The sequence below is a fragment of the Amphiura filiformis genome, chromosome 6, assembly GCF_039555335.1.
Source record: "Amphiura filiformis chromosome 6, Afil_fr2py, whole genome shotgun sequence".
NCBI classification, from domain to species: domain Eukaryota; kingdom Metazoa; phylum Echinodermata; class Ophiuroidea; order Amphilepidida; family Amphiuridae; genus Amphiura; species Amphiura filiformis.
This window is the reverse complement of record NC_092633.1, coordinates 19,199,047-19,212,873: the sequence shown is the minus strand read 5'-3', so window position 1 is coordinate 19,212,873 and position 13,827 is coordinate 19,199,047. Positions and strand designations below refer to the sequence as shown.

Below are 13,827 nucleotides of genomic sequence, written 5' to 3'. Positions count from 1 at the left end.
AATTATTAATTGAAACTAAAATCTTGAAAGAGCTGCTCTTTGTCGAATTTCCATTTTTGTTAACATATTTGCTACTTCCGGCCTGAGGTCAACAAGGGACAACGATCGGTCAGAAAGTGCTTGCAAAAAGACAAACAAAAAGCCAAGGTAAATATATATGAATTTGTTATTCTTATTTGCCGAAAGGAAGAAGCTGGTAACAATGAATTGAGTCTCACGAAACAAACCTGAATGTCCATAGGTGAGTTACACTTTGGCCGTATTGTATGTTATGATTTGTAGCATTGAAATTTTATAAATGGCGTTGATGAAATGTGAATGATCATTCATTCATTGCAATGCGCCCAAGCTTACTATTTACCAATTTTACGGTTCATTAGCTCTGCATAGAGAAATGCTCAGTTAAAGAGCTATAATGTGTAAAGTCTATGACTATTCGCAGTTTGCTTTGTAGAGAAGGTATATAGGCATATTTAAAATAATAACATACATGACATAAAAACATGAATTTATCATTTTTATGTATGTGAATGAATGACAGAATGTGATGTGACTTTCCTATAATTTTATATATTAAATGTAACTATAGTGGGAATTCCAATTGAATGAACGCAGCTTTCAATAGCGTGACGAACATTTGCGTACACTGTGCGATGTACGCCAGCGTGTGCGACTGTGCGTGAGTAACTAAAGCGAATCTAACCATGCCAACACACTCATGATTGGTTAGCATTGTATCCAAGGTCGTGCGCTCGCGTTGTAGTTTGAAATACGCGATATACGATCGCGGTTGGATCGAGTACAGCAGTTGAAAGCTGCGTTCATTCAATTGGAATTCTTACTATAATTCATTGTAAATTTGTAATCATTAAAATTAAAAGGGCATTTCGTGATCCACAGCCTCATCCCCCCACTTTTCTCAAAAAAAGTTGAGATTTTTATATCACTGGAATACTCTCTAACTCTGGCTACATAATGTTTATGTACAAAATATTTCTTGCAGATTAATTCGTTTAGCAAAGATATCGCGAAATTTGAATTTCGTTTTGGTGCACCAGAACGAAATTACAATGTATTGTCTATGGAGCAGTGTAATACACATAATCATGCATAACTCGCATAAACGCAAAATCGGAATCAACTGAAATTTTGGGAATATGCTTTTTCGTGGATATGTACTGAAAAATGTCATAAAAAGAGGATGCTAGGATCACGAAATACTCCTTTAAGGCTTGCAGCACATATATAGGAAGAAGAAGTAGGTACAAAAGCCAAACCTTAGTAGGACATAATACAAATTTGCTATTGAAGTTTGAAGCGAGCAAACTGTCAGGATGAAAAGAAAATTGAAGAAAGTCAAAATTAAAAAATATTTTTAGAGCTGGGTGGCATTTGATTGATGAAAATTTTGCATATTTGCCAATTTTTTGCTAAAATGGACACAATTCTTGACTAATTCAATCAAATGGTGCAATTTTGGCCTCTGGCTCTGAGTGGTGGGCTCCAGTGCTAAAATTGCAGCTGAGTGGTGGGCTCCAAAATTGAGTGGTGGGCTCAATCGCACATATAGGCCTAATTTTTGAGGGATTTTAATAAACCATAGAAAAGCTGATCATGAGACTATGCTGTTTTGTTTTGCAATTGATGCATGAAATGTTGGCTGAACAATCAGAAATCGCTATAATAAAATTGTTACTCAAGGGCTTTAATTTGATATATAAAATGATGTAGTTTGATGACAAATTTGAATTCACCTTTTATACCTAAATAACATACCGTATCATTTTTGTATCATTCATGGATTCATTGTAGTTCGCAGCACAAACTAAAAACATTTTCGGTATGATATTTGCAAATGCACTCGATCTCTCTAAATTGTTCATCAAACTAATCCACAGGTGCCTGTTAAAACCTGGTTTTAAAATTTTTGGTATAAAAGCTACGTTTCCTGCAATGTATGGCACTAAAATCATTTACCTTTAACCTGACCAGCTCTCCAACCGAGTACATGACTATGTTGAAATCAAGTGATGTTTTAGTGCTTGCACAAATATGTATATGAAATAACGTATAGTTGACCTCAATGTTTATCAACAAAGGCAAGGGACTGGTGTATCGATATGCTTGAGTGAACCCCATGCAACCACTACACTGTTCAATAGCCTTATTGTGATGTGACGGGAGTTTTAAAAACACGAGCCTTGAACAAAATATGATGGGAACGCATACTGCCAGTCAAAAAACAATGGAAATTGTGATGATGCATGCGCATACTGCCAGAACAAAATTCAAATTTGACAATATTTATGCTAAACGAATTAATCTGCAAGAAATATTTGGTACATAAACATTATGTAGCCAGAGGTTTCAAGTACTGGTAGTATAAAAATCTCAACATTTTTTGAAAAAAGTGGGGGGATGAGGCTGTGGATCACAAAATGCCCTTTTAATAATTGCAATTTCAAGCGTAGGATCTGTTGTTTATACAACTTTATTGAGGATTCATATCAAGGCCCAGGGACTGAGCTACATGTACATACTGTATATAATTAAAATTAATAGAATTAAAAAGACTAGTTTGCGTCTGACGTCTGGGCAAAGGCACAACATGATTGGTTGCTGACCTGCGCAGTACAGTATTTTTGATGTGGTTGACAGGATGTCATACGCAAATTTGTCTTCATAATTTGGTCTTCAATTATTGTTTTGTTTACATATCTTGTTTGTTTGCTTTGTGACAGTGACATCATCAAGTACTTTCCATATATTTTAATATTTTAATTAATGTTTATGTTCTCTTCTTCATGTCCATTAGAGATACCAGTTTATAAAGAAAATGGATCAAGCTATCAGGATCATCAGATGAAGTCAGGACTGAAATAAACAAACTTTCAATACAGTGTGCATCTAACACCATAAACTGACAACATGACTATTTGAACTATATAATTATTATGAAAGCAAGGTGATCATTTGTAGACTATGATGAGATAAGAAGTTAGGACTCACCAATATGATGGTTGTTCGGATGCATAAGAGAACTATACTGTCCTTGCTGGTGATCACAGCTATTCCTGTTGTCATTCTGCTCTATTTAAGTTTAAGTCGTCATGGTAAGTAGGAAATTGTGTATTTATTACTTTTGTCATCTTAAATTGAAGGTGGCTGTGAAAGTGTACATTTTACAAATGTATACGTACATTGGTCTACATTTTACCAATCATGTGGTGAGCAAAGCCAGCAATCTGTGCATTGTCCATTGTATACATATTTTACATATGTATGTACCCAAATGACCCAATCATGCCAATGAAAACAGGATGAAATTTTGTATCCCAAATGATCCTGTGCAAAATGCTGTTGGGAGAAAAATACCCATGTAGGTGGAGCGAGGAGGGATGTGTCTTTAAATTAAACACTGAGTAAGTTGTTCCATGAAATCAGACCTCTCCCCCCCCCCCCACTTTGTTATTAGCACACTTAATGTTTTAACTTATGGTGGATTTAAAAAACTTAACTTCCACTTATAGCATTCATCCCCTTGTGTTTATTTGTTTTGTGCTATACAAATGTACATGTATGGAACTCTATTTTTGTACATGTATACGTAAAACCTCATTTAAAATATCACTGACATTTCCAATTGATATTCACAGTCATATCATCTTCTTGAAAAGCAAAAAATCTAGGATTGAAAATGAAAGAGTATTTTCTAACCCAACATAACTAAAACCAGTGTCAGCAGCATGTACATACAATGTACAAGTTTGTTTTTGTATGATTTCAATATAATTTTGAAATTTATTCACCTTAAATGCCAATTTCAAAGATTGCCAAATCTCCAAATTCACATATGGGGTGGCCTGTGGATGCTGAAATAATGATAAGATTGATAGGGTTACATACTAGCATGATACAAATCAGCCATTAGCCTGTATTCAGAAGTTTTTGACGATCACTGCACATTATGTATATTTCTCTGTCTCTTGAATTTGAAAAATTACCCATCCTTTATGGTTTTTTTGATTATATACCCTGAAAAAATTTCTATGTTTTGATTGGAAAATAAAACTTGGGCAATGAATGATAAACAGGACCAAAACAAAATGTAAGCTGAAAACACTTGAAAGTACATGTAGGATCAAATTGCAATAATATATTTGATGTACATTTTACTTTTAAGTACACTCTACTCTTGAATCAAGTGTTCTTCATATTGTGATTATATCATCATCGGCTGCCCATCGAGTTCGATGAAGGCTCAGTTCAGTAGCGTAGCCAGCGGGGGGGGGGCAGGTGGGGCAGAGTGCACCCTAACAAAAAAATGAAAGAAAAAGTGCCCCTCTGACAAAAAATGAAAGAGAAAATCAAGAGGGCAAAGGAAAAGAAAAAGGGCAAGGAGCCCCCTTTTCTAGCAAAATTCAGGGCCAAAATAGTGTCAAATACAAATTTTTTCCGCGCTACGCGCGCACATTGTAACAACAAAGCCCTTTTTAGCCGGATAATGGGCGAAAATAGTGTAAAATACCATTTTTTTTAGCGCTTACGCAGCACATCATCCCAATAAGGCCCTTTTCGGGAAGCTCAAGACATACAGTCTCTATGTATTGTATGATGCAACTGCAATTTTTTTCGTCTGTGCCCCCAAAAATTTATCTTGCCCCCCCTGACCAAGAAAGCTGGCTACGCCCCTGGCTCAGTTGTCGAAGTTGATGGATGTCTCTTTCTCCATCCTTCAAGGTACTTCTCCTTTCGCTTCCGCTCCACTGTTTTCCCAGCATCGTGGATCTTCTTCCTCCAATTGACCCGGTCACTAGCTTTCATCTCCCATGTATCAACATCCATGTCAGCTGTCTTCAGATGACGCTTCACAACATCTCTATACCGAAGTTTCTGTCCACCACGTTTTCTCTTTCCTTCTGTGAGTTCAGCATACATCACAGCTTTTGGTAGTCTTTCATCAGGCATCCTCACGACATGACCGGCCCAGCGCAGTTGGCTTTTCACTAGGACGGCTTCTACGCTCTCCATTTCGGCTCTCTGAAGCACCTCTCCATTAGGGACTCGGTCCTGCCATGTTATTCCCATGATACATCTTAGGTGGCGAAGTTGAATGGAAGTTAACTTCTTGATGTGTCTCCGATAGAGTGTGTAGGTCTCAGTAGAATACAGCAGGCAGGGTAGGACAAACACGCGATACAGTTTACATTTGGTCGCAAGTCTTATACAACGCTGGGACCAAACTCTTTTTTCCAGAGATCCAAAGGCACTGGTGGCACTCTGAATTCGTCTTGTGATCTCCAGATCGACGGAATTGTCCATGGAAATCACACTCCCCAGGTAGGTGAAATTGGTGACCGATTTGACAGGTTCCCCATGTATGTAGAGATCAGGATCTTGGTGCTGAGTTCCAGGAGCAGGTTGGTAAATGACCTCAGTTTTACTGATGTTGATTGTAAGGCCAAATGCAACTGATGCAGTCACAAAACAGTCCAACATGTTCTGCAGGTCTTCAATGGATTGAGCTACCAGGGCGGTGTCATCAGCATATAGAAGCTCTTGCACACAGACTTCTTGACATCGGGTCTTGGCACGTAGGCGGGCTAGATTGAAGAGTTTGCCATCTGTCCTAGAACGGAGGAAAACTCCATGCTGACCATCTGATAGGTTGTCAGATGACATTTCCAAAACAGCTGCCAGGTAGAGACCAAACAAGGTTGGTGCCAACACACATCCCTGCTTAACACCATGACAAACCGGGAAGGACTCAGTTGTATCACCATCAACTAGAACAGTTGCCTGCATTCCATCATGGAATTCACGAATGATCTTGACAAAGATGTCTGGACAGCCATAATGCTCCAGTAGTTTCCAAAGTAATTCTCTATCGATGGTGTCAAATGCTTTGGTGAAGTCGATGAAGACCATGTAAAGTGGTCTTTGCTGTTCTATTGATTTCTCCTGAAGCTGGCGCAGGGTGAAGATTGGATCAGTTGTGGATCGACTGGCTCTGAACCCACATTGGCTTTCAGGTAGTATCTTACTGGCAACTTGTTGTAATCTGGCTAGGAGAATCTTTGCAAGAACTTTACCAGCAGTTGAGAGCAGGGATATCCCTCGATAGTTACCACACTGAGTGCGGTCACCCTTCTTAAAAATGGTGATAATCATTGCATCCTTAAATTCTTGGGGCAGTTCAGCTGCACCCCAGCAGTTTTGGAAAAAACTGCACAGAGCTTGGATGATGCAAGGCCCGCCAAACTTGTACACCTCAGAGGGAATTCCGTCCATTCCATGAGCTTTACCATTCTTCATAGACTTCAAGATCAGATGGCAGGAACATTTTCAGGATCTCCTTAACCGACCCTCTAGCACTGCACCAAATGTCTTGGATAACCTTGTAAAACCATCAAGCAAAACTGGAATGGAAAAGCCGCCAACCATGCAAGAAATTGAAGATGCTGTGATTATAATGACTCGTATTAATCCTATATCAAGTTCCTTCATTATAATTTACTTATAATAATGTATCTTATTTTCAGCTTACTTTAGGCCTTCTTAATTGTGGGTTTTGTTGTCAGCAGAGGGTTATTTTTGAGTGGTGATTGAAGTCAAATAAAATCACACGAGTATTCCTACTTTTAAATGTATCAAAAATATGTGTCTTGAATATTTATGTAATCAGCTGACTTAGTTCATTATGCTCATGTTCACAAAACAAGCAGTCATTCTTCAAACATGCCTAAATACAATTCGTATATGCTTAAATACAATTCTTATAGCAGTAAATGTACATTTATTGTAACAGCTGCAATCTTATGGAATAATTTACCACCATCATCATGATCATGTCATGTAAACCTTGAAACTATCTTTTCAAGACAAGCATCATTGCTTCTGAATTACCACTGTCCGAGGTCAAGAAATTATTAGCACTTTCAAGAATCTGTACTTTAAAACTCACCTCTTTCCCACTGTTTAGCTCTTTTCCTTTCTTGTCCTCTTTCTTTTTTGCGCTTTGCCTACTTTTGTAAAAGGCACTTTAAAAATCACATTGTTTATGTTATGTTTGTATTCATTTATTGTTATTTTATATATTTTTATTAGATTTATGTACTTGAAATGTATTCATTTTCTTCCCCCATTATTATTGATTAATCTGGTAAATATTCACTTCACTTTTTTCATTTCACTTCATGCATGAGGGCCTGTTTGGAAAGCAGTGCTACATATAGCAACTGGAGTAGTTCAAATCCCTCAATAAAGATTTCACAAATCAAAATCAAAGGACTGTTCTTTCTTTCTGCATGCTAAAGATACATTGAAAGGGTACCCAAATAGATGTCAAAGGTTCATCACAATGGTGCAAGAAAAGAGGGATGGGGCATTCCGGCAATAAAATAATTGTCAGATTTAAGAATCCATTAAATTACAGATAACCTTCAGTTTGCCTTTACCATAGATTCAACCTAATAGTGATATAATTATAAACAATTAAATACAGAGTATTTGAAATGAAAGTTACAATCCTGTGGTGGAAGCTTAAGCATTTTAGATGGGAAATTATTATAAAAACATTTAGTTGTATAGGTATATTGAAAATTTACCAAAAACTTTGATTACAGAAATATTTTTGCAACCTAAAACCATAAACTGAATTGCAAAATGTCCTATTATCCATGGCCACATAGTAGATATCAACACAATGAAAGATAGCGCTTGCATGGATTGTAGGATGACCAATTGCCTTGAAAAGTCTACTTGGATGATAAGGCAAAGCTGATTGCACACAAAAGTTATACATCTATGAGAGTCAGGCACCATCTCAAGTATCATCAAGAGGCTAACCAAATTCAAAATTTGCTTTCAGCAAAGCTTTGCATTATTCTCCCTCCTCTCTTCTGCAAATACACTGTGCAGGCTTCCAAGAATTCAAATAAAGCTGGTTTGAACTTTTTTGATGAATTATATATTTTGCAAGATGTTGTGGTTTGCGGTTTGATCATATTATGCCTTTTGAATCTTTTTATTAAAATCCAACAATTACCTTTTCAAGTGTTTATAGCCACTTTAATTATTTATCAATTATTCCGGTAAAAGAAGATTTAACTTTGGAAAAAAAAAATTTAAAAAGATTTTAGAAAATTCCACCTCTTTTCTGGAATCATATGAAGAGTCATGCAAAAAATGATATAGCCATTTTTCTTGATTTGAGATAAAGGCAAATATAACTTGTCAAATATAAGAACAAAATAAAAGATATCTGTTGTTTTTTATCACAGTTTCATAAATATACAATGAATTTTTTTAAATAGGGTGTCAATTTAAAGTTAGCTTTTTGTCAGACGTTAGTGAGTAGTGACCTTTACGCAAAAAGTTTGAAAATGATGTATACATGTATATCACCTTTTATTCTGAATTCTATTACCCCACGACCCATTATTCAAAATCGCGCACTGTGATTTGTTGAAACGCGTCACGTGACAGACCATTAATTAGCGATAAAGTGTCAAGGGCAACGAACTTTATGTTCTTCTATCATCTGCGCACAGCACAGCAGAGCACACACACCTTATGTACATGTAGGGGAGAATGGAATGTCAGGGGTGTGTTATTGTATGTGCATACCTGCTTATAGGGGAGAATGGAATGTTAGGTTGTGTTATTGGAATGTGCATACGCTTTGGCTACGCGTATGCGCTCCACCTTGAGGTAAACAACTTGAAATATTTGGGCAAAAAACTTGATATTTTCTCTTTAAATCACACTATTTTGTGGTAATAGAATAGAAATAAAGGGTGATGCATGATCCTTTACACGCAAATAATGTGTCCTCGGCAGTAAAAACGTTTAGATAATGGGTTCGGCTGCGCCTCACCCATTATTTACGTTTTTACTGCCTCGGACACATTATTTTCGTGTAAAGGATCATGCATTACCCTTTATTTCTTAACTCTTCATACCAGATGGTAATTAATGATGATAATGATGTAATGTATTAATGTAATATGAAAATAAGCTAACATAAATCCTTTATTAAAACTATACTTCTGTGCTTTTCTTTCCAGAAAATTTACAAGATAAAAATTTGTTGGGTTTCAATAGTAGAGAAGCCATTTTGGCTGATAGGGTTCGTGAGATAGAGCAGGAGAACCAGATGCTGCGCAGACAGTTAAGGTAAATGGCAATGCTTCATAATTGTATCACTTTCAAATAAATTATTTTCAAAACAGATGCAAATATTGATTTGCCTAGGCACAATGTATGTCTACGTTGTTTTACATGTATAATGGATTAGAAGGAGTTGATCTCTTGGACTTGTTTTAGGCTGCATATTGTTAAAAATCTGAATAGCTGTAGATTCCACTCGGCACCTTAAGGGGTACTACACCCTGGCCAATTTTGTGCCTATTTTTGCATTTTTCTCAAAAATTATAGCGCATTGGTGACAAGTAAGATATGTATATTATAGGGGCAAGGACTACAACTACTGCACTGGAAATTTTATTTCAACACAGACAACAGTTGTGGAGTTACAGTCAAAAATGAGGAAAACCAATATTTGATCAATAAATCAATAACTACTTGCCTTGAGTTGCTGAATTTTCAGTGCAGTAGTTGTAGTCCTTGCCCCTATAATATACATATCTTACTTGTCACCAATGCGCTATAATTTTGAGAAAAAATGCAAAATAGGCACAAAATTGGCCAGGGGTGTAGTACCCCCTTAAAACTAACTCTATTTAATTGTTAATTAAGCAGGATAATCCCTTCAATACAATCCTGCTCTGACCTTAGGGTTTCAGGTTAAACCCTAACCTTTAACTTCTCCCAAATCTTAACCCTAACCATAAATCACAGGAAGACACGATCAGTGTCTATGCCCAATCATTTGATATTCCAATTGATTTTCCCATCAGAGAGGACAAATCACCGGGACAAATCACAAGAGCACTGAAGCCCTGCACAAATGTATTCACTCAGTTTCACCCTAGACCTACATGTATAAATGTTTAGTAATGCACAATTAAACCTAACCGTACTTAATGCTTAAAAATACTATGTGATTTATCCACTCTGCATGCATGCATCCCACATGATGTGATCATGCAAATGTACGGTTTTGTTAGCCGAGTCCAGGGTTGTCACTACGCCGGACGGGCTGTCCGGCACTGTCCGGGGCCGTCCGGCACTCACAAAAAAATTAATAAATAAATAAAATTAAAAAAATTTTTTTTATTTTTTTTTTTTATTATTTTTCTTTTTACATTTCCGGAAGAAGATGATGATATTTCATCATAAAAAGAGCAAGAAAATTTTTTTTAGTGGGGTGGTACCCTCAAAGCCTATTCCCCGATCCCTAGCGTTCACTAAAAAGATAGTGCGAGGCGCGAGAGCTTCGCTCGCTACGCTTCGCCTTCAATATTTTAACCAGTACTTTTTTGGTCCTGGTGACAACCCTGGCCGAGTCAGCAAAATACCTGTGGCTATCGGTCATCAACCTGGTGCTTGGCAAACTTCTTTGTTCATCTTCTCTCTTCCATTCGCTAAAAAGCACTTGCGCATTTAGAAATTAAAAAGATAAATTCTTTAAAAATGCAAGATCTTTCGTTCGCATGATGTATCAGATATTAAAATGACAGTTTGCCATCTATTTTCCTTACAGTATATCACAAAATCAACTTCAGCAAACCTATGAGAATTATCAGAATGCAAGAATAGACACTAGCAATGCATCTGGAGAAAACAATTTCTTGGATGTTAATAGGACAGGCTCAGATTGCAGTAGAGTACCTCAGGTGCCCAAATGTGAGGTAAGTATTACTAGTATTACATGTGCATACTTATTCATCTGGTGCTTTTTGCCATTGTAGGGCATACATGTAAGTACACTGTCATTTCATTCCCTGTGTGGATGAGTAGTGTAGAAAGCAGTGTGGCACAGTTGCTAAGGTCTTTGACACTGGTGCAAGAGTTCCCTGGTTCAATTCCTGGTAGAGGCAAATATCACACATTATTATTATCGGCTCTCTCCATTACTGCATTGTGCAGCAGATGCAGTGAATGTCAAAGACCTCACAACCAGTTCCGGGCAGGATTATGCCTGGCTGTCTTGACATCTTAAAAGGGCATTTGTGATCCACAGCCTCATCCCCCCACTTTTCTCAAAAAAAGTTGAGATTTTTATACCACTGGATACCTCTGGTTACATAATGTTTATGTCTTGTATTAATTCGTTTAGCAAAAATATCGCCAAATTTGAATTTCATTCTGGTATACCAGAACGAAATTAAAACAGTGGCCTATGGAGCAGTGTAATATACTAAATCATGCATAACTCGCAAATGCAAAATCGGAATCAACTGACATTTTGGGAATAAGCTTTTTTCGTGGATATCTTCTGAAAAATATCATAAAAAGAGGATGCTAGGACCACGAAATCCTCCTTTAAATGTTCCCACTTAAGCCTAAACCATAACATATCCATGCTGATATGAGATTTAGAGTTTTACTTACACGCTCCAGTTACATGTCCAGTTATGCTATAATTAATTTCACAGCTTATTATTTAACTTTTTCCATATTTTCCACTTTATCCCTACAGACCATTCACATATCCATAGTATGTGCAGGAGTCAATGCTAGCCGGGAAGTAGTGACACTCATCAAGTCAATATTGTTCTATAGAAAGAATCCACTACATTTTCACTTCATCTCAGATGAAATTGGGCAGTTAATTCTGGCAACACTGTTTAAAACATGGGATGTACCAGGAGGTGAGTAGGATTTGTTGTCTCTAGAAATATGCTGGCATGTACAAATTGACTGCTCAGTGCCAGAAGTGGGTTAGTGCAATAGCTGCCAAGTGTAGCTGCCATGTGTACATGAGTACAATATACTGTGTGTAAATTGCCAAATATTCACAGGGCAGCTATTGCACTTGCACACTTCTGGCACTGAGCAGTCAAAATGTATAATTAATTTAAAATTGCATTAGCATATAGAGTGTATGCAATAAACCAACCGGAACGGTATAACAATTTAAATGGACGCCATGTTGGAGGACAGTTCTAAAGTAACTTAAGATGACAGAGGGACAGGTCTCTAGATTGATTCTACAACTATGCATACCTATCATCTATTTTACTGTGTTATCATGTGAATAGCCTCGTGGTACCTTATAGAGGACATAATTTTATTTAAATGAGTTAGACTCTGTCATGAGTGATGTCGTATTGAATACCCTCTATTACATGTACACACACTAAGAAGTCAAGAAAATTGAAGATAACAAATATGAAGATAATGGAATTGACATGTTACAAGTTACATTTAGCCTTTTCATTCACAACAAATAATAGAATACTCAATTCACTTTAATCAGTGTGTTCTGATATTCAGTTGCATATTTCTTTTAGTAACAATTCTTTCCATTCTTTTTCTGTACAGTTAAAGTAAGTTTCCATCTTGCAGAAACATACAAGGTAAGTATCTCACTTGTAGATAATGAGTTAAAATTAGTGGTCACTTCTCCAACCATAACCCTAATCCATATCTCAAAGTCCTAATCCTAAGCATATCATTAATCTTAACCCTAAACCCTAACCTCTTAGTGGTGGCAGTTATCCTGTAGTTTTGTTGTTGAGTCTTTATATCAGATACTTAGGTGTTTTCAACTCAGTGCAGTCAGTGACTTGAAGGCTTGCATCATTTACTTTGAAAAAAAAAGCTAAAGCGGTATCAAAATTCATGTCATGGAGTTTAGTGAAAGCAGACTGTATGTATATCATCTTGTGAGAAAACAATGTTTTATTTGTGATAGTTGATACAATGCAAATTCGGAGGGGAAATCTGGTTGTTCCATTGACCAAATTTTTCTTATCAAAATGTTTGGCCAAGAATTTTGTGAAAAAATTTGCAGTGGTACTAAATTACAATAAATGAGACAAAAGAGAGTGACAACCGAGGCTTGAATCACAAAGGTGCAGACATGTAATTGGGAAAATATGAGAACCACCTGCAGTCCTCGTGTTTATTCTTGGGTATCTAGTATAACCAGAGGAATTGATATAATGTTTACTTTGTATATACAGAGTGATGTATCGTGGATTCCTAATAAGCATTACTCTGGATTATTTGGATTAATGAAGCTTGTTGTCACCAAAATCCTGCCAGATGATTTAGATAAGGTAAGTCACAGTTGCAGTGTTTAATTTTACTGTTAAATTTTATGCATATGGGTCACTCCATATCAAATCAAGGAGGCGCCCCACCTGACCCCCTCAGATTTGATTTATATTTTAGTCATATGTTGTACCTGTAAAAATATTAAAAACCTGCAAATTTGAGGTCTGTAGCTCTTACGGATTTTCTGTGGCAGCCATTTAAAGTTAGAGTAGGGGAGTCTAAATTTGGACCCAAAAGTTGCCCTTTAAATACATTTCATCTTTGGGCGTTTGTGCCTTCTTTATAAAAAGAAAGAGAGGTCTGAAACTTTGCATACACACTAACTGCATGCCCAATTTGTCAAAAAATAAAAAATAAAAAATTCTGTAATTATGCGTTGTGTCACGGGCTCATTAAATATGCAAGAAAAAATGTAATGTTTTGTAAACTGGCAAGTTTAGCCCCCTAAATTCACATTTTTGTCAGATTAATTATTTTTTGTTGTCACCGATGCTATATATAGGATAAATACAATGCATACCCAAAAAATTGGGGTCACAACTCATTTACATTTCGAACAGCGCCCTCACAAAGATGAAATTTATTGCAAATTCAACATTTTCAGGGGGGCCCAAAGTCGATGTGGTCCACCTTCAAAGT

General features: G+C 36.7%; 1 protein-coding gene across 2 annotated transcripts in view; it reads left to right on the top strand.

The window, feature by feature from the left end:
- The first annotated feature begins 81 nt into the window (after positions 1-81).
- LOC140155107 (xylosyl- and glucuronyltransferase LARGE1-like) overlaps positions 82-13,827 on the top strand; it is a 41,880-nt gene continuing 28,134 nt past the window's right edge. The window contains exons 1-7 of one of the 2 annotated variants that reach the window (XM_072177811.1): positions 82-147; positions 2,816-3,113; positions 9,069-9,177; positions 10,667-10,814; positions 11,606-11,777; positions 12,451-12,485; positions 13,095-13,190. In XM_072177811.1, the coding sequence (XP_072033912.1) occupies positions 3,014-3,113; positions 9,069-9,177; positions 10,667-10,814; positions 11,606-11,777; positions 12,451-12,485; positions 13,095-13,190 (660 nt within the window). In that variant the 5' untranslated portion in view covers positions 82-147; positions 2,816-3,013. Of the gene's footprint in view, positions 242-2,815; positions 3,114-9,068; positions 9,178-10,666; positions 10,815-11,605; positions 11,778-12,450; positions 12,486-13,094; positions 13,191-13,827 lie in introns of both variants that reach the window. The other variant, XM_072177810.1, reaches the window with a different exon arrangement.